This window comes from Sitodiplosis mosellana, unplaced genomic scaffold, assembly GCF_009176505.1.
Source record: "Sitodiplosis mosellana isolate CC-2019 unplaced genomic scaffold, AAFC_SMos_1.0 Smas_scaffold_3, whole genome shotgun sequence".
NCBI lineage: Eukaryota > Metazoa > Arthropoda > Insecta > Diptera > Cecidomyiidae > Sitodiplosis > Sitodiplosis mosellana.
In genome coordinates this window covers 6,495,408-6,517,369 of record NW_022595246.1, presented here as the reverse complement: position 1 = coordinate 6,517,369, position 21,962 = coordinate 6,495,408, and the positions used below count along the sequence as shown (strand labels likewise).

The following is a 21,962-nucleotide window of genomic DNA, read 5'->3' as shown; positions in this document are numbered from 1 at the left end:
GTTTTTTTCCTCTGTTCGTTCTGTTGTTTCTTTCTTCATGCTATTGTGGTTGTAGTTGGTGCTGTTGGTCGCTTCGTGTTGTTTTTGTAGTTTGTTGTTTCGGTTTGATTGTTTGTTCGTTAACACGTTCCATGCGATATGCGAAGAGGGAGAACGAGAGGAAGAGAGAGAGATAGAGCGAGAGAGAGAAGTGTATAATTGAATGTGTGCTCTAGAAGTTTGGTGTGTGCATGAAGTACCTATTTAGTGGCGGTTCACCATACTTGGTTTCAGTTAAATTTTAATGCTCGTATCGAATACACACGGTGATCGAAGACTCTCTTCCGTCGTCCAGCATACACATATAATAACTGTAATCTTTGCAATTTCGGTTTATTCATTTTAATTGATTAACTTGTTTTTTGTTTTTTTTTTTTTTTTGAATTTTTTACGTTCGTTTTGTTCTTTTTTTTTCGTTCATACTCCATTCAATTTTTATTACATTTTGAGCTGTAAAATTTTTCTGGTTCTTGTGTTAAGTTATTGTTGCGAAAAATTGCAAATTTTTTAATAGTTTTTTTCCCGTTCTTTTTTTTCCCTCCAACGCTTGCTGCACATCGCTGAAAACCAATCAAACATATTTGGATTTAGAGCCGAGATTAGTTCAGCGAACAAACAATCAACACAGAGATTTAAAAAAAAAAGTCGAAAAGAATTTGTGTGACATCGAATTAAAAAAAAAGTCCATTCCAAAGCGAAATCGAAGACAAAAGAGTCATTTCAAAACTTGCACACGGATACACAGCGCAACTATTGGTTATTCGTTCGTTTTTTTTATTTAAGTTGTTTAGTTAATATTTGTTGTTGTTTTCGTACACCCGCTGTCATCTACAATTTCACCTCATTATTATGTCGATTAATCGTGCACCAAAATCCGGATTCGCTGCTGAAGCACAAAAAAAAGTATGTAAATGATTTTACTTTGGTCTTTTTTTTCCCTTTCTTATACCTCTGTGTTCTTTTCTCTTTATTTATATTTTTATTTCAATTTTGTTGCTGTTGCTGTTGTTGTGTGATTTAAATGTGTGTTTGCAAAACTCTTCGGAGTGTTCCTTTCTTCGGGCCTCTTGTAAATAGGTTCTTATTTTTCATTCGTTTTTCTTCTCAATATCATGGATTATTATTGTTATTATTTTGGTGTGCAGTTGCACTTAGAAGAAGTGAGTATGACTGGGTTTTTTTTCTTCGCTCCTCTTGCTGAATGGCTTTGCTTTGTCTTTGTCTCTTGGTCTCTCACTCGCTCTGTGCATTTGCTGTTGAGGCAATGTTCGAGGCTCAGATTCATTGCTTTATTGTTAAATATTTAACCTTCTCTTCGTCGGTCGATCGAGCAAATATTGTAGTGCTTTTTTTCTGTTTTGTTCGTTCGCCGATTCCGTTTCGTGTGTTTTTGCGAGAGATGCGCGAAATGCAATTTGGTCTCTTTGTTGCCATCTCGGCTCTTTCTGTGTGCTGTTGCATGTGTGCACGATGCATTGCACAATGCGCCTATTTCCAGTTTTTCTGTTCGTTGTCGTGCTTGGAGTTTGGTTGTTTTTTTTTTCTTCTTGTGTGCATCGGTTGTTGTTCGGTTTGTGTTGTGTTCCTTCGATTGTACAATTCGATTGTGGGTTCCAACAAATCAAGTTCATGGCGATGGCAAAGCGCACGAAAATACCGTATCTTTACAGCTTAAAATGCCAAACATACTTGATCGTTCTTTTCTCTTCATATATACTGCTTCTTCTTCTTCTTCTTCTTTTGGTTTCGCTGCACTTTGTTTCTTTGTCACAAGAAAAAATTCCGTTGAGCAAAGAGACGATTTTTCATCATTCTGTGTGCAGAGTTCGCCTTTGGTCGCCACCAAAGCCATCCATTTCTTGCATCACAGACAAGCACATACACACAAAGAGAGACACACAGCGACCAAGAATAAACATGTCGAAAAGAATTTGTTGTATCTGTTTGGTTTTCGGTTTTGCCTCTCCCAAGAAATTGGATCACCATTCATCGCACGGTGTGGCGCAACGTATATATCGAACGCTGGGCTTCAGCACGCTTATTATTATTATTTGTTTGTGTGTCAGATAATAATTTCGATTAAATGGGAATGCGACAAAATATAATTTATTTCCATATCTCTTGTTCAGCGCTCTCCCATTTCTATGTTATTTCGATGCAAGCGCGCGATTTGCGTTGCAAGAGCCAAACGCGTAGCAAAGAATGAGAGACAGAGAGAACGAACGGAGCGGGAGGCTTATAGCATCGTGCCATCATTCGATAGATAAACAATTTTCGAGCATTAAAATTAATAAATTGCGCTGACCTATATTTTGCCACGTCATTTGTTCAATGTGTGCATGTCGTGCACAAAGCATAGCCGATCTCTCGCATGCCCCGCGTGCAACGACTTTACAAAGCCATTAGTAAAACATTTACATGTTATATGTCGCTTGCGTTTCCAATTTCCACTTCACTGGAACACCACACACACACACATACACCAATCAAGGGGGAAACTACTACTACCGCGTAATTCATATTAATACAATCTAGTACAACACAAATTCTGAAAAATTCCAAAAAATTCTGCGCAATTCAAAACAATTCCAATCGATTCCGATGTTCCTTAGTCAAATTTGGTGATGATCAACTCAAAATATCGCAAATATAGGGACATTTACCATTCATTTGAATGCATATTGAAGATTTTTACTTCCAGAACATATTTGACTTGTTTTGATCTACAAGACTCAATTCTAGCTCTGTTTTCCATTTTAAAAATATTTTATGTATCATAAAGCCTTTACCTATTTTAAGTGAAATATTGAATTGGAAGTGAGACCTATGTACAATTAAAAACGCCATATCTGAAGTTATTTCGATAAGATTGAACATCTATGCGCTTAAGCATTCCTTTGAGATGCTAAATGACCCTATATTTGCAATTTTTGAAGTTGATCATCATCAAATTTGACTTAGAAACATCGGAATTGATTGGAATTGTTCTGAATTGCGCAGAATTCTTTGGAATTTATCAGAATTGGTGTTGTACTAGATTGTATTAATATGAATTATGCGGTAGTAGTAGTTTCCCCCTTGACACCAATACACTCATGCAAATCAACATGCACTACCGACAATGCAATTTTCACCCAAATCCAACCAATCCGAATGAAGAAAAAAATTATTATTTATAGATAAATTTTTTTTTTGCTCGTGTCAAACGCAATTACAATCACCGTTTGCAAATAAACCAGAAAAATGTGTCGGTGAATAAAACCGACCGAAAAAAAGAGAAATGTGTTCAATGAAATTGAAAGCGGCGATAATTTCACCGTTGCAGATGTATTTGCATCGAATCATTGCACATTGTTTTTATATACACCATTTCATGGACCAAAATAATAAGTTGAATACGTGATTCGTATTATAACTTCCAATCGGGTGGATTTTTTTGCTGCTGTTGTTCTCCGCGAAATTAAATCCTGTCTTCGTTAAAGGAGACAGAATGAACAATGAAATTGAAAAAAAAATGGAGCAAAATGTGCAGTATGCACCACCAAAATTGGAATCGCAAAGGTTAATTCATGTGTGTTCAATTGTGAGCTCATTTTTTCGTTTTCTGACATTCAATTAATATCGCGTCACATTGCATAATATTACACTATTGACCAATGTTATGATCAATTTTTAACAGGCAATTAAGTTCTCTTTATCTTCAATTTGCTTTCAAACAACGTATGTGATCACATATATTGCTCATTCTCCAACGCACGATACATTTTCACTCCGTTTGTTCCATTGTGGCTGTTGCTGTTGTTATTCGACATGCAACACACTAAAATCGCGTGATTTTTGTTTTCAATATATGAATTATGTGTGTTATTTCATTCGGTGACAAAATCTATTTGTTGTTTATTGAGTGACAATACAAAAAAAACGAACGTCTGAATTCGGAAAATTAAAATTAAGCGATAAATTATGTTCCGAGTTGAAATTGATTTTTGTCATCACATCAACAATGAAAAAAAATGAACTATTTTCATTTCGTTTCATTCGGAACGAACAAGCGATTGTACGAACAAACAATCGCATTTCATGCACGAAAGCATGAAAAACGAACATTTAACAATCTTTCTTGTCCGCATGCTAAAGCCATTGAGTCATCTGTATTTTTGTCTATGTCGTTTTCGATGGCAATGGCATGTGTTACTGTTTGTATACGTTTCCACTTAACAATGAAGACGAATCGAATCATTGAGTATGCAATACGTGACGCGCGCGAGAGCGATATTTTTCTCTCTCTCTCTCTCTCTCTCTCTCTCTCTCTCTCTCTCTCTCTCTCTCTCTCGCTATTCCACCGAAAAAAAAAACAATAACATGAAGAAAAAAAACGAAAGAGGAAAGAAAAAAAACTTCCAACGAACATCTTCAAAGAAGTGGAATTCAAACAAATGTGTTCTTTATTTTCGATTGTGTGTACTTTAACCGTCGTTTCGGTTCGTTTTTTCCCTTCATTCTTTCCCATTTCGATGTGTCGCTATCTCATTCCGTCACACTATCAATGCGAACGGAATGCGCATTTTAACTCAAAGCTAATCACAGTTGCCTGAATTTGAGCAGTGTAGTAGCGGCAAGTTGCGACCGTTCGCTCATTCGTTCATTCGTTCATTCTCGCGCACATACGTCAATACCGGCTATAAAAATGACATCATGCCATCTCCATATAATATGATACATTCACAACCGATGAATATTCCATGAGAACAGGATCGCGAAACGGAAAAGGAATGAACGCGGCATGTGTGTGTGTGAGCGCGAGCGCAACTGAAGAATGAAAGAACAAAAAACACTCGGCAAACAAATATAAATGCAAACAAATGGAAACACACATCACAAATCAGATACAAATATTTTTCTATTGCCTCTTTTTAACCGATTGCCGTTGTAAAACCCGATGGCTTGATAGCTTGCTCTTCTATTCTCAGTCTCGCTTCGGTCTCTTCGGTTATTATTATAAATAAAACGGTTCACATAATCGTTTATAACAATTTCTTCGCCGTTGTGTTAAATGTTCAGTTCCATTAATTTTTGCGAACTCTCCGAAGAAGTTCAAGAACTCGTTCGGTTCGTTGTTTTTGGGGCTTGAGATCGGAAGACTCTTGTTGGAAGTGGCTCTTGCGCATGCAATCGACGATGATAAAATATGAATTTTTAATTAAATAAACACGAATGAATGGCGGTTTTCGACGAATGAACAACGAAAGAGTGTGGCAAACACACAGAAATCAGATTAAAGTCGATGGACCCAAGAATATGTGCTACTTGATGCCATCTTTTTTCTACTCTCGTTTACTAAATCTATCGCTAAGTGTTCGTTTCGGTTTTGAACGAAATGCAAATACTGAACGAAATCAACGAAAAAAAAACGAAAAGTACTCATAAGGATTTACTTGGAATTCCAACGCTCGGTTCCAACAAATGCATCACATTGTATCAACTATTACACTATGTCTAATCTCTCTAACAGTTTAGCCTGCCATGAGAAATATGGAAATGACGATCAAGTTCAAGTTGCATGCTCTAGAGGTTGGTTCCCTATTTTCTTGCATGTGTAACGTGCGCTTGTTTCGTCGCTTGTTATTTTGCATCCATTACATGCTTGCATTTCAACACAAAATATCAATTAACACAATCATCAGTAGCGTCGTAACAATACAAAGCCGGAGCGAGTGTTTTATTGCGCATTTTTATCAATTAGGCAATCGTCGACGAGCATTTTGTTTTTTGTATTTCTTTTATAATTTCACGAGAAGACGCGCGAATGTTTTGAAGAACCCAACCACAAACTATTGACAGTGTGGCTTAATGGAAGGCTCACGAAAATCAATCATTTTGCATTTCACATGCATTATGTATACTATACGCTGTGTATAGCGTTGAACGCAAAGTGAAATGATTAATATGGGACATAAACAATGTGCACACATACCACGAAAAAAAAACCCAACGAATATTCACATGAGCCACTGATCCATATTAAATGGTTTGCTTAATTGTTGGATGATTCCATAAATTAGAATTTATTAAGCGATGGCATGGCAATGGCTACACGATGATCATTCCATCGAATATGCACAAGATTCGACTGGCATCGCAATTAGTGTAACCAACTGAGGGTTGATGATGAGAACTCTTTCTCTTTTTTTTCTTCTTTCTATTCGCTTCTTAATTCTTCGGATTAATTTATATCAATTTCACTGAATTTCGCAACGATTTCTGTGGAAAAAAAAGTCGGCGAAGCAAAATCACTCATATGCAAATCGGTACGGTGGTTCCATCCACTGCACTCAAGCAGCAATTTGGAATTGGAATCTACATGAGATTTGCCATAGTTGGATGTACCCCTCTCACTGACAACGCCACCGCTACTACTGCAGCAGCTGCTGATGCTGATTGCTTTAAATAATTCTTTTTTATTAGTTTTTATTTATAAATAATCAGTAACCGAAAGCAAATAGAACGTGCAGCCCTACCGACAGCGCAGTCTATCTGATTGAATATTGCTTTTTCTCTTTCTCTCTCTCGCTCACTGGATAAAAGTGTTCCACTGGAATATAAAAATAGCAGCAGAGAAAAAAAATCGACGAGCAATGGCGAATAAGCGCAGAAAAACAAAGAATCGACAAAGATTTTTATAACGAGATGAGAAGCGCGTAGTCGAGAGTTTTATTCATTTTTTTTCTCGTTCGTTCGTTAGCTACTACTCTACATAAAGCTAATAAATTTATATCTTTATTCATTTGCTTGATGAATTTATGATAATGATATTGCCAACGGAACAAAAGCAAAACAACAAAAACAGAACGCACGTAATCAGCAAGTGAAGAAGCGCTCAACAACAGCCCGTATTTGATTTTTTCCCCATTCTTTTTTTTTTGAATAAATTACTTATTAATTTGTTATTATTTTCATTTTCTACTGTTTCATTTCGAAGCACTCGCCGCTCTTCGACTGCTTTTTATTTTCTGCATCGATTCAATTTGCAAGGGGTTTGCACAAAAAAAATCGATTTTTGCCATTTGAATACCAGACCAATCGGTTCGCACAGTGCACAAATTTTTCGAGTGTGTTCATAGTCCATTTAGTAAATATGTATCAATTGATGAAGCGCTTTGTGCCTTTGTATGTGTGTGTGTGTGTGGTGTGCATTTGAATTGCACTTGAAATATGTACGTGCTAGTTATTTGTGATTTTCATATTGACGGCCGCTGTTGCAGTGCGGTCGTTTTTCAAGTGAAATTGATCGGGCGTTAATTTGAAATCAATTTTCAAGCATTTTTTTTCTCTTTCATTTTCATTATTTCATTATTTCTATCAAAACCATATGCTTAAAAAATTATGGTAAATCATCATACGGATGATTTTTCACGATTTCGTATGTGCTGCGCCTTTTGTTAATTTTTTTTTATTTTTGGGCCACCATTTCGATTCGAAGGGGGGCTGATATGTGCGCTACATTCAAATTGAAACTAATTTTAATGGATAAAAACTCACAGCTATTTATTTAAAGCAAAAAACGGTTTAAGTGCCAAATTACACACTTGCAATGAGCGAGTATGGCACACAAAAGCGGGCACGCTTCGAATTTCGATGATGATTGTTTCGCGCGGATCATGTATCCGCTGTGCTGAAGTTGTAATTTGTAATTCTTCTTTCACTCCCTTAATTGATTGTTGCTCTCTCTCTCTCTCTCTCTCTCTCCTTCTCTCTGTGTCGGTCGGTTTTCATTGTCTGGCACAGCATCATGAACCATTCCAAGCAAATGGAAGATGAGCTGGATGCGAAAATTCAAAGAAATTCGGATGAAACCCGAATTTCGTCGCTCGATTTAATGAATTGTTAGACCCGAAATTTTTCATTCTTCGTTCCAACATGAAATTAATTTCGAGACGATCTGAAAATGGATATTGTGGCCGTTGCCGCAGCAGCAAAAAAAGGTTTCGATTACATTGTCTCTGTTACACCCATCATCGACCGCAACACGTTGTGAATCAAAATAATTGCTGTACTTTGAGTAATGGCAGAACACAACACACTAATTCGTAAGCTTAGAGCCGAGTGTGTGTGTGTGTAAGCCCGCTTTGCTCGCTCACAAAGAGAAATCAGCTTAATAAATCAACGCCGAAAAAAAGAACTACAACACAATCATGATAAATTTTAAAGAGAAGAAAAAAATTATCGCTATTTATTCATAACCGAAGCTGAATCTACTCGTATGTGCGCCGTGTGTGCCTTTTGATTGTGGTGAGCCATACAAATATGGATGTTAAAATAACATACACGATTCCATGTAATGTGCATTGAATTTGAACAAACGGACAAAGAGAAAAAAAAACCTTCGAACAAATCAGAGCAATCAATCGTTCAGTTTTTTTTTCTTCATTGAGGAGTGAAAAAATGATTATGATTCATTTGAATAAATGAAATGAAAGATGAACAATAATAATTCGAAGACGAAGACAAAAAACGGCTCTGCTGCGCTGAAGCACAAACAGCAGAGACAAGGAAAAAATGACGAGAAAATCGTTAAGGCTATTGTGTGAATGCGCAACACACAGGCTCCACACATGACTATATTTAGTGTGTTCTAAGCATATTTCCTTCTCCTTTTCGTTCGCTACTCCAAAAATGATATGAACGATCATGAAGAGTGAATACGCGAGCGCGCGCGCTCCCATAACTTTTTTTTTCGCAAGCACAGCATTCTATTTCATTTGTCTTTGTACTGACTACGAAATATAGACGCATAAACGATACTAATCACTTTATATGGTCAAAACAGCGTGCGCGTAATTTCTATATTAAAAAAAAATATCTCATAAAGCAACATATGTTCAACACATTTTTTTTCGACTCGAATTTCTCTTACAATCCGTTTCGGCATTGTAATAGGTCTGGTTTATTTTTTGTTCGCGCTCATCCGTTCTCTCGAAATTTCCAAATTCAAATATATCGACTGGAGCTATCTTGCGAAGCGACGAGTACATGGAATCAATGATTAAAACCAGTCTCGCATTAATCATGTTGCTCCGAAAAAATTCAAATTACATACACACATTTGACAGAGTGACTTAGACAAGAAAATGCAAGGCACGAGAGAATGTCAATGAAGAAAAAAACAGTTTTGAATTAGACACTAGACGTATACACTATACAACAATATTTCTCATTTCTCAGCTGCAAAATTGACGATTTCCATTAGCTGAATTTACATAAATTCTCATTTTTTTCTGCTAATTGATTGCATTTTTCTGCGTCTTTGTTCAGACGACTTCAACAAACCTCTGATGAAAGAAGCATTTTTAAGCAAGCGCTCAGACACACGATTCTTATTTGAATTACATGACGGTTTTGTTTTTAGTATTTTTCTTTCAAGTTGAAACAAAATGATGAGTGACATTTGATATTTCTGCATACATCAAGGTAGTCGAGTCATCAAAATGCACAAAACATAAATATTTTTTCTGATTTTTGCTGACAAGATTTTCAGAAAGATTTCCATCTAAAATGAGCGTGCGCGAGCGCATTTTGCGATTCTCACGAATATCCATAACGGAATGAGACGCACTTCGTTATATTTCGGCTACGACGACAACAGCAACTATTTCTCTGTCGCAGTCACAAATGGACCATAACGAAAACACAGGCCAAGTGAAATATCAACAAATAAATTTATTTAAATTGAAATGCATTCAAGCAATTCAGTTTATTGACGTTAACGTCGTCGTTGTCATCGTAGTCATCGTCGACGGCTGTAAAAATACAGAAGTTCTGTTTGTGTTTTGTTGGAGCACTTAATGCACTTGAATCTCAAACAAAACAACCTTTGATGAGGTCATTTAAATATTTAAAAAAAACGCTACTTCATGCATATTTCAAATGCGGAGAGTAAGTCTAAGCGAGCAGAATTCGCAAAAAAAAGAGAAGAGCGAGAGAGAATATAAATAAAAAACCAAAAATGGAATCAGATATATGTACTGCAAACCGACATGACATATATGATGAAAACCAACAAACAAACGAAGCACCTTTTGAGGTCACATTGTGGTTTGCGCTGTGTAAGCTAATACATACGCACCTTAAAGCGCTTCTAATAAAAAATATCCCAATGCTCACGATACAATTTCTCAACTTTTCCATATCAAAATCTGTATGTTTGTGTCGTTGTTGTTTTTTTCGCGAGCAATTGTTGGCTGATCGCATTATCGGCTTGCTTGCTCGCTCATTCGCCACAGCTCGTGATAACAATTGGAAATGCCATAAACTACTCGGTATATATAGTAAATATTTGTTTTTTTTCTACTACGACGACAACGATGTCGACGAATCATACACCAAAATTTATCGATTTTATTCACATTTTTGTTCGTTCCGTCAATCGAACTTCGAAACGAACTGGCGATTGTTCGCTATTGACTCACAGGCACATTTTGTAAAACGATACACACATGTGCACCGTATACATATAAATGCCATTGTTGAGAGAAGGCAAATCTATACGGGCAAATTATCGACGCTCTAAATTATGATTTTCGTCGTTATTGTCTCGAATATATATATATATATATATATATGGCCTCGAATAATACCTCTAAATGGATTTGCTCATTCTCAAACGAATTATAATATAATCACGTTCAAATTCGACTCAATTGATACGAAACTGTACTTGTTTGTGGATTTTTTTCGGATGGGACATTGAAGCAAAATAATGTAAAAGTGGTGATTAGCTATAAATTCACTGTGCAGTCATTGCAATTTCTGGAAAAACTAGAAAACTAGAAATCAGATTCATTCGTTTGGAATGTCGGATGAAGGAAAAATGTTGCTATCAACAACCATACAGCTGATATCACCGGATACAGTGTGTGATGTGTGTGATACGATTCCGAAAATAGTCAACAATTTTGGCAGTCATACATCGAATGATATCAAAGAAATCACTCGAAATTTGGCATTTTCAAGCGAAAACCCGCTGCGAATGCGTCAAGCAAAATGTCGCACATGACGGAAATTTGATTATAAAAATGTGTCAAATAAAACGAAAAGAAATAAAAACAAGAGAGAGAGAGAGAGAGAGAGAGAGAGAGAGAGAGAAAATTTATCAAACAAACAAACACCAAAAGATTTTAGTTCAAGAATTTTGGCATTTTTCGGGGTTTCAATAACATTTTATTCTAAAAGCAAAACTGTGCCATATTTTTCTCTGTCTACTGTAAACAAACACAGCGAGCATTTGAATCGGCTAATTTTTGACACTGAATGATGTAATCCATGCGTTGCGTATACTGATTAAATGCCATTGTTTTGGCGCAGATGTGTGTATGTGTATACGTAATTCAATGCCATTCTTATCAATGTTTATCATAAACAATTTCTGTTTCGTTTTGTTTCTTTTTTTTGCGTGTGCACAACGTGAACGTTTTGTAAGTGGAATTTTTTCCATATTTAAATAACTGAATCAACGAAGTATATTATTTGATGTATGTGACGAACCGAAATTGTTGAGATTTAATGAATCGAAAATTGAAATTGTTTTAATGAAAATCGATTAGGCTCAAAGCGATTTATAAAAAAAAACGACAAGACAAAATGAAAAATTATGATACAAAAAAGCAAACGAAATTGAGCATAATATATGACATTATAACAAATGATTAGCAAGGTACGATGAATTCATTCTCATTTTAATCACACCCAAAAACGGAAATCGCTTCTGACGAACACGCACACACATGCAGAACCGAAATCGATAAACAAAAAACAATCGGAATATGATTACAATAGCGATGAGCTTTTTATAAGCACGTATTTTTTCGGCCCTCATACACACGCACCGAAAAACGTCAGCGCGCTTGTATCGTGCACAGCTGTCGTGTTAATCTCAATTAAGATTTTGATACATCTGTCTGTCGTTGTCATAATCGGCGATAATTCATCAAAATGTGTTCGAATGAGTCATCAGTCTCTTTCAATCAGAATGTGAATTTTGCGCAACCACAAAACCCTACATTTCATATCGCATCAAGAATGTGGTGGATTGAAATTAATCAATTCAACGCAAATGCAATCATATTTTATTTTAAGAAAATCAGGAATAAAAGCGTTCATTTGCATAAATTAACACAAGCACTGATTCCATATGTATTGGATGACTAAAGCGAAGTGAAAAAAAAGACGATGAAGAAAACGAAATGCGTTCGGCAACATCAAAGTACACGAATTTTTACGTAAAATAATCTCTCCATTTTTTTTTCTTTTATTCAAACTATCCCGAACAATACACACAAATTAATGATTGTCACTATTGTGGCTGTTGTGGCGATGCGGTGGTGGTAGTGGTGTCATAAAATTGCTGCAGGTCACCGTTGTTCACATTGTTTACATTATCGTACAGTGCGTTCAGGATTTCCATAGTTTGTGGGAATATTTCGTTCATTGATGGCATAACATTTGCCAAATCGGTGCTGGCACCGGTTTCGCCCGTGCAAAAGCCCAAATCATTCAAATTAAACGAATCACATTCAAAATGAAGCATTGACGACGGCGACGACAACGACGACTGGTTTGGATTGATGCCATTTTCGGAATTGTTCGCATACAATGATGCCGTTGATTCGGACGGATTTGATTCGATTTGATCGACGATACCCATTCGATTACATGATTCACTGATGAGTTCATCCAGTGACGGCGAACATGCTGACATATTATTCGGTTGGTCATCGTCATCGTTATCCATGAAGGTCGCATCATTGTTGTTCCGTGCTGACGCTGTCAGCTCGTTCACTACAAATCCACTGCATTTGTGTGTTCGCAACGAAATTTTATAGCGGAATTTTTTATCACACATTGTACAATTGTACGGCATAACTCCGGTCTATGTTTAGAGAGAGAGAGAGAGAGAGAGAAAGAGAGGACGAGTGAAACAAATTTGATGTTCAAAAAGATTTAGTATTATGGGAATGGCACTGTTTTTTTTCTATATTGTTGCTGTGTTCGTCAGCTTTGGAAGTTTGACCGAATTTGGTGCCAGCTTCCGGACTTTTGACATTGAAGTTTAGCTGACTTACTATTTATGGTCAAATGAACGTTAAAATAAAAATTTATACTAACATGAATGCGTCGATGAACCAAATACGAGACTCGCTGACGAAAGCACTTACCTAGATATTTACACAGAGGAAATGAGAATGAGAAGAAGAGAGAGAGAGAAAAAAGAGAGAATGAGTGTGAATTAATAAACGCACACCGCGAGAGATATGACAAATGGATTTAATTTTTCAAATAGAATTAAGCGGAAAAAGTCGTTTTAAGCGAGGTAAAATGCTTTTTCATTTGGATATTATATGCTATAACCAACCGCATGTTTCGCATTCAAACGGTTTTTCGCCGCTATGGATTCTTTGATGATTGTGTAATGTGGACAGTTCTTTGAAGGCACGTCCGCAAATCGAGCAACTATGTGGCCGATCATTTGTGTGATACGATAAGTGTCGATGATATGACTGTTGAAATGTAAACGTTCGATGACACAGCTCGCATGTGTACGGCATTTCACCTGAAAAAAAAAAACAAGAAAAATGACGCGATGGCGTTTAAACATAAAAAGCATACGGTCACTGTTTGATTGCTGTTGCTGTTGTTTGCATTTCGGAAAGAGTGTCATAAAACTTATCGAACACACAGTACCCAATTTACCTGTATGCAATCGCTTGTGCTTCTTTAAAAAGTATTTGGTCGTAAAGCGTTTATTGCAAAAATCACATTTATGAACACGATCTTCGGTGCTGCTGACGACGACGATCATCTCTTTACTGTTATTGTTTCCGTTGGTTGTTGGGCTTCCAATGTCTTTTTGTTTACTGCTGCCGTTTCCACTGCCACCACAGCCAAAAGTAACAACATCACTTCGACCATAATTACTGTAGTAATCACATTGATTGTTATGAACGAGTGGTAGATTGGTTGAGTTCACATGCGTCGCTGCTGCTGTTGTTGTTGTTGTTGACGATGCTGATGGTATCAAATCACCTGTTCTCGTTTCGTTTTCATTGTTTCCTGTCGATTGCACCAAATTATTATTCTCCATTTCGTGTGCATCGGGTGTTGTGCATATTTTTTGCGGCGATGCATGCGATACACCGTGAACCATGCGAACATGTAAACGCAACGAACCAATCATTTTAAAACGTTTCGGACACAAATAACACTGTAGCATGGTCGGTGAAATTACATGTGCGTTAGCTAATTCACTGTCTTCGCTCGAAGGACGGATATTTATCTCGTGCACCAATTGCATATGCATTTGTTGTAGCTCTTGCGTACGAAACGAACAATTGCATAAATTGCAAACGTATGGCGGTCGAATGATTCGATCGATATGGTTAGAATTATTAATACTTGGCTGCTCAACGTCGTGCACCGACAACAACACTGGTGACGTAGCATCTAATTTTTGTGTCACATTTCCATCACTTATTATTCGCTGCTCCGTCGCATCGAATTGATTTACTCCACTTTGCTTTGATTCACTCGCCGTCGTTTCATTGTTTATATTTATGTTCTGAATGACGATGTTTGCGTCACGCGCAGGTACACTGTGACCAATTTGGCTGGGTATCTCAATGTGCTGTGTCAAATGTGTTGCCAAATCGGCGATACTGTGTTGTATATCGTTACATATGGGACACATCAATGGTCGATTCAATACACTGATCAAACTGGCATGTAATAGATCGACACTGGAAAAACACGATTGACAACACAATGGGCATGACAACATTGTCATTATCACGATTCACTTACGCAAATACGAATTTATCCTTTTCGAACGAAAGAAAAAGAAACGCACACAAAAATCGAACTCGAGCAAAATTTTCCCATCCACGCACGCTCATACACATTTGACGTTTGGTTGGATGGAGCAAGCGAGAGAATCGTGTCATTTTCTCAAGACTTGTGCTATTAGCGGAAAATGCAAGGCAACTACTGATCTCACATAGTGTCTTTGGCTTATGCTTTTGCACCAAATCCAATGAATAAAAATAGAATCGCTCAGTAGCGACGGCGACGTCAGTTGGCGATTGCGCATTGAGCGATCGTGAACCGTTTCTGTCAAAGCGTCACTCACGTGCCGTTTGTTTAAAAATAAAATTTCAGTTAAATTAAGACAATTTGAAAGTTTTTCATCGATTTTAATTGTTTTCTTCTTTTTTTTTTGGTTTTCCAGATCAATTCGAAGTACAGCGAAGAGCTGGCAGCAGAATGCTTGGAATGGGTGAAAGAGATCACCGGTGAGCCGATTAATACCAGTGGTGATATGGATAACTTCTACGAAGTGCTTAAAGACGGTGTGATTCTGTGTAAATTGGTGAATGCCATTAAACCGGGCGCCGTCAAAAAGATCAACGAAAGCAAAATGGCATTCAAATGCATGGAAAATTTGACTGCTTTCGTCGATGTGTGCATCAAAACATTCAATGTACCCAATCAAGAGACATTCCAAAGTGTCGATTTGTGGGAGCGACAAAATTTGAATGCCGTTGTCATCTGTTTGCAATCGCTGGGCCGAAAGGTTGGCCAATACGGACAACCATCCATTGGACCAAAAGAAGCCGATAAGAATGTACGTCAATTCAGCGATGAACAAATGCGTGCCGGCCAAACCATCATCTCGCTTCAGTATGGTTCAAACAAGGGCGCAACACAAAGTGGTTTGGTCATGGGCAATACGCGTCACATGTAACCAACACATCAGACCCAATCATTGCGCACACATGACAAACATTCAAAGGAAGATCCGCACTCGTTTTCTTCATGAACAAAAAACAAAACAAAAAGACAAAAATGAAGCAAAACCTTGAACTGGATTTAAATTTTACATAAATAATTACTCTTTTTTTTGATAACTTAAAGATTGTACACGTGTATATTGTTGTTCGATGTGAGTCGTTTTTGCCATAACAGGAAAATTGCGTTTTGCCGCAAAACACATACATTATAAACAGACAAGAAAATTTACTCTGGAGCAATTACCAGCACAACACACACACACACACTTTATGAATGATTTAATTTACATTTTGAAATAATTTAGAATATTTCACATTCGAAATAGATTCAAAACATTTCCAAATTTAATTTAATGAAAGTTAAAAAAAAGACATTCTTCAAATTCATAACATTCCCCGTACGACAGCGTACAATCAACAAAATGAAAAAAAAAACCATTACATGTTACGAAGAAGAGAAGCAAAACAAATGTATCGTGAATGAACAGTTCCCAGAAACTAAATTATTATTATTTTCTCCATTTTCTTTTTGTACTTATGCTATAATTTCTTCATTTTCTCTTGAGATAAACAACAAAAAATAAAGGACACTTTGTTAAGGATTTCCGATCGCACAAGTCGCAATGCTGATATATGAAATAAAAAACCTTTATATGTTATCACAATATATTATTAAAATAAACAAACATACAAAAAAAAGTATAAATAATTACAATATTGATTCCACTCATGTCTTTTTCAATTGTGAAAAGAAAACGAAAATGAAATTTTCCAGGCAAGCAATTTGATTTCTATTCGATAAATTATAATAAAAAGCGATTTAAATAAAGTAAAGAAAAACAAACAAAAACAATGCGTGTGTTTGTGATTTGATTTCTGATGACTTTTACCTACTTCCAGCCCCATGCATCATGGCTTTTAACATGGGACAAAATCGTTTGAAGCCGAGCTAAAGAGAGAGAGAGAGAGAGAGAGAGAGAGATTGTAAGTACTAAGCAGATGAACAAACACGAATAAAACCAAATGGTGATGATTCGAATTTATCTGTGCTTGTTGGAGCAGAAGGGCAATTTTCCCGAAATTGATTTATTGAATCGAGTCGTCCAGATTGCAAACACAATTTTGTATTTGCCAAATCGATGGGAAAACATTTTCTAGTATTCTAATCGCATGTTGACCTAATGCACTGTCGCTCTAGTGCCGTTGCATTGCGCTTGAATGGTGCCAGAGGAAATATAGACGAAATTTGTCGAACTCGCTCATACTCACTGTATTCCCTGGTCTCGTTCTCTTTCTTGCTTTCTCTTTTTTCGGCGAATACATTTCGAATTGTGTGACAAAATGTCCGAGACTGCATTGGCATCGAATACAATAAAAACACAGCACATCGCAATGTTTCGTCCTGGAAAATACCTGAGATTTGGGAACAAATTGTTTATTTATTCCTTCGCTTTGCTGCCAATGAGCATTAAAAACGAAACAAATAGTCTCATGAGATGACATGGTTTATATGAGCTTTCCTCTCCAGTTTTCTCGCTCATTCTTACCTTTTTTTCACCCATACTCATTCACAGTAGTGCCTGTTTCTGAAAAATACCATCCGAAATTCCAACTGAAACTGTATGTATTCGCTCTCGTTGTCATTTGTTCCATAAATAAGATGGCAGCAACATTTAGTGTATCTGAGGAAGATGCGAATTCGAAATAAAATGTGCATGAATTGGAAGCGTACAAAATATCAAGTGAAGTGTAAACTGCTTGATATCAAACATAGAAAAGATCGAAAGGCTTGCATAATCTGTACGTTTTCGCTTCAATATTTACCCCACCGTCACCAAATAGGATATCTACCGGTAAATTTCCCGTATTTTCTAGAGCATACATACGAAGCGACAATGCCAATGAATAGAATATTAGGTATAGGTATGCTTGAAAATGCACTTGATGCAGAATAAAGCTCCATTTTGAACGTGATTAGAAATTTTCAGTATATGACACTCGAACGGCGCGCTCTACCATCGCTACCGCCACCGATGACGTTCATCTCATGTGCCCTTAATAGAAAATTCAATGCATAACTCTTTTTGAATGTTTCGACTATTCGCTATGGTCTCGACTCATTCTCTCTTCTGTTCTCACGCTCTTTTCTTCTCGATGTCTGTCGTTCTCTTGTTCTCTCGCTCTTTTCCCCCATTCAGCCGAGCCTGAGAGGCGAACGTGAAATCAATAACTGTTACAATATTCTAATAAATGCATATTTTCTATGTAAATATTTCGTCTATTATCATCCATTGAACGATACCAGAAGAGAGGGTGTGTGAGCTAGAGAATAAACTCAACGCAGATATGGGGAAATTTGTATGCTTTTGAGGTATAAGCCTTTTATTGATCATACAAGAGCCAGGATGCAAAAGTTAACTAAAGAGCCATATTGACCATTCAAACGATATGAAACGAGAATTATAAACTCTTTTATGCTTCGATAATAATTCAACCAGGTTTCCCATTTAACACTGACCCCCGACTGATTAGCAATTCACTGTGAGCATAGACTCAGCACAACATACAGCCATATAGCAGTATCGATGACATCGTTCGACCCTTCTAATTTGAATATCAATCATGAAATTATTTGGAATATTAAAATACAATCATGAACAAACACAAACAAGTCTTTGAAACTTTGAAACAAGAGGAATGACTCTAGAAAACAACAACAACAACAACAACGACGACGACAAAGTCGACGTCGACGTCGATGACGACGAGAAATACTGTATGTATTTTGAAAACACTGTTTTCTATGGTTATGCAAATCCAATGAACCAAAATTTACGTCTTAAATTAATATTACTTGATGCTCGGCAAACATACGACAAGCTTTAATTGGGGATCATGCATTAGCATAGCACCGAGAGGCATAGGGCAAGATAGAATTCCGATGGCACAGCAATTATTATCGCTTTAACGAAATTGTTTACATAATTAAAGTTTTAAATTGAAAGTGAAGCGGATTCATTGTGTTGCTATGCTTCGGCTCTCTCTCACACACTAAATCTCTCTGTGTGTTTATGCTTTCGCACCAAATGATAGTGATCACATTTCAAATTGGTTTGTTTTTCAAACCTGATACCGAGCACCGATAAGTGTTCCCTTTTGTCCATTAATACTACAAATCGTTTTGATATCCAATTACCAGGCAATCAATCGAATACGAGATATATAAATTGTTAGTCCCTTTGATATAAATCACAGTAATTGCACCTAAGTATCATCATCAATTTTACGTAGTACATCGCACTCGTCAAAAAAAAATTTCAAACTCTATGTTATACACAAAGCGTCTAGACATCAAGCGTTATTATGCATTCATTAAATTGATGGTATGAAAAACTTTGTCGAAGGGTTTTTATCCGGACTCTTGCGTCACATATGCCTCCTCAAACAGAGAAAAATCGATTCCTTATTTAGAAAACACTTTTTGCTAACGCTTTAATATCGATTATCTCAAGAGAATTCTCATAGTTCTTTTGCAAGAGTCCAGAAAATTTGGCCCGTGGAAGCAATAATTTAATTGTTTTTATCACAATGAATTTAAAGAAGGAGTTTAGTCGATTTCGAGAACGCAATCATAAATTTATCTATTCAAATTTTCCTGCAGCACTAATAAATAACGGAATTCGAACAGCGATCCGGTTGCCATTTCCGACCGTCGAACTAAATGCAATATCTAGCATTTTCCGATTCGCCTCCTGCGAATGATGTGTAACCAAGTCATAAAGTCGAGTCTATTGATATCGGAAAGCACTTCACGATATCAAATCATTGCACTGATATGGAATACCATTTTGCTTGGCAACTACCACATGCTGCAGCTGTGGTTTCTCTTTCTGGCTTCTGGCTTCATTACAACACAGTTAATTTTTGCTTGTGTGTGCCATGATGAACGGGAGAAGCAGCGTCAAAGGAAAAATTAAAGTGTTTCCAATGATTTTTTCGCACACTGGCAGCCGATATGTGCAATCCAATTGGCAAAAATGTTACCAATCGACTTTGTGCTTAATCAATTTTCCCCTCTTTTGTTGGATTCGTGTGTAAACGACGGGAGAAATGCGGTTGAAATGAAATTTAAATTGCACCAGCACCAGCAATAATTAAGACAAACATTTTTTCATAACAACATATGACGGCGAACAAGAGCATCCCTTCTCGAATCGTGTTCAACAAAAGCGCGCATCAAGTGCTTGCCATTATTTGCTCATTTTTTTCTCTGCGCTTGCAATGCACTTACCGTGCGCTTGAAAGTTCATTGAAATATCGACAATCGACATATTGTCCACTTGATGCATTATTAAAGCTGGTTTTCAATCAGATATGCGAGCCAGCCAAAAGTGAAACTTCATTGAACAGCATCAATTTCAACGAACCATTTTTTTTTTTTGTTCTCGCTGAAAAATGTGAAAAATATCATCTCTTGTGTCAATAAATTCAGCGAGAGATAGATTGCGAGAAAGAGAGAGAGAAAGAGATAGAAAAAAAGAGAGAGAACGTGAGAATAACAATAAAATTTGGATCATTTTCAGTGTTGATATTTTGTTGTTGTTCGTGTAATATTTCGACAAAAAGAGTGAATCGAAAAGAGCAAAGTTTCAATGACTTGAAGGATTGGAACAGTTGTTCCGAGTCACACACGTTGATGTTGCTCGACATGCACACTGAAAATTCGGATTCATAGTAGGATGTGTTGATGCCGTCGACTGTGCCCCGGAAAACGACCATATGGAAAATGAACAGCGCAAGCGGAGAAAATGCGTGCTCCGTTGAGTGAGTTTCTTCGTTGAGTGAAGCTTTTTGAGCATTTTCTCTTTCAAAGGATATGAGAGAGAGTGTGTAATTTTTACAAAATTTTTACTTAATCTACAGAGGAGTCAGTGATGTCCTTTGATTGATTATTCATTCGTTACATTAATAACTACTTCAGTTCACGGTAGAAACTTTAAATTGCAAAATTTTCATTTACAAGTCGAGTGGCAATCGACGTTGAAAGGACTCTGAACTCCCATTGACCAGAACAAAAAATAATCCAATGTTAGACCACTTGAGCGCATGCTGTAATGTAGTCAACGAGATCAATTGATTACATAAACCTTCTAAGTCAACTCGCAAATAATACGGATAAGAGAGGTTTTTGTTTGTTGAAGAAACAGCTACAGCAAGAGAAGTGTCCGTCGTCTATCGCAGATAAAATTCAATCGAAAATGCTCTTTGGAATAATGAAACGCAAACAGCGATTTAATAAATCCGTTGTTATATCAAAGTGTTCGAAATCGACACCTGGCAATTTGTCTTCGTCGTCACTTCGTCTCTTTCGCACTCTCTCCCGGAATGTATAAGCTAATTGAAAAAAATATACAAAGAAATGGAATGAGCGGCCATAAAGCGAATAAGCGAATATGGAGAATGATGGCCGGAAACCCGGACCAAGTAAATTATTATTAAGCCCAGTGGAAACGAAATAAAATAAGTTTCTTCATTTTTGTAGAAATAGCCGAATAAATACCGAAAACAACACACACACACACACATGCACAAACAAACGCACACCCCGTAAATAAAGTCCGCAAAATAATAAAGGCAAACATTTCGAGTTATATGCGCTGCTTTTTGTGTTGCTATGACCATTCATTGGCCGGAGTTTTGATGTGAGCCATCATCCATCGACCGAGTAAATTTCATTTGATGAAATGTTTGTTGGCCAGTCGTTTCGTGTGGACGTTGGTTATTTTTTTCTCCTTTTCTCTCTCTCTCTCTCTCTCTCCATCGCTCTTCCACATATCAACTCAACTCAACAAACAAACATATTCGCTCTTCAATCCAAATCGTCACGATTTATTTGTTCAGCAGTTGACACCGTACACTCGAGATGGTGTGACCATTTTCGGATCTTGCGTCCGAACATGAACCACTTATTCGGGGAGTTGAAAGCGAGAAATCATCAAATCAAGACAAGAACAAAAAAACACAACAACAACAACAATGTACATAAATTGTGTGCTCCGATTCCCTGGAGGATTGTGAATACTC

General features: G+C 36.9%; 2 protein-coding genes across 2 annotated transcripts; one reads left to right on the top strand and one right to left on the bottom strand.

Annotated features, from left to right (window-relative positions):
• Window positions 1–67: 67 nt before the first annotated feature.
• On the top strand, window positions 68–16,577 carry LOC129565492 (myophilin). The gene is made up of 3 exons (XM_055440442.1): window positions 68–352; window positions 631–942; window positions 15,317–16,577. Exons 2-3 carry the CDS (start codon window positions 889–891, stop codon window positions 15,830–15,832), a joined length of 570 nt encoding a protein of 189 aa, XP_055296417.1. The 5' UTR covers window positions 68–352; window positions 631–888; the 3' UTR covers window positions 15,833–16,577.
• LOC129565491 (zinc finger protein 34-like) lies at window positions 12,308–15,077 on the bottom strand. The gene is made up of 4 exons (XM_055440441.1): window positions 13,786–15,077; window positions 13,448–13,645; window positions 13,201–13,250; window positions 12,308–12,964 (listed from the first exon to the last, which is right to left on the bottom strand). Exons 1-4 carry the CDS (start codon window positions 14,873–14,875, stop codon window positions 12,389–12,391), a joined length of 1,914 nt encoding a protein of 637 aa, XP_055296416.1. The 5' UTR covers window positions 14,876–15,077; the 3' UTR covers window positions 12,308–12,388.
• Window positions 16,578–21,962: the final 5,385 nt, after the last annotated feature.

Coding starts and splice junctions, on each gene's coding strand:
- LOC129565492 (XM_055440442.1), top strand. CDS start 889: ATGTCGATTAATCGTGCACCAAAATCCGGATTCGCTGCTGAAGCACAA. Junction 943..15,316: donor CTGCTGAAGCACAAAAAAAA/GTATGTAAATGA, acceptor TTGGTTTTCCAG/ATCAATTCGAAGTACAGCGA.
- LOC129565491 (XM_055440441.1), bottom strand. CDS start 14,875: ATGACAATGTTGTCATGCCCATTGTGTTGTCAATCGTGTTTTTCCAGT. Junction 13,646..13,785: donor GCACAAGCGATTGCATACAG/GTAAATTGGGTA, acceptor TTTTTTTTTCAG/GTGAAATGCCGTACACATGC. Junction 13,251..13,447: donor GTTTGAATGCGAAACATGCG/GTTGGTTATAGC, acceptor GTAAATATCTAG/GTAAGTGCTTTCGTCAGCGA.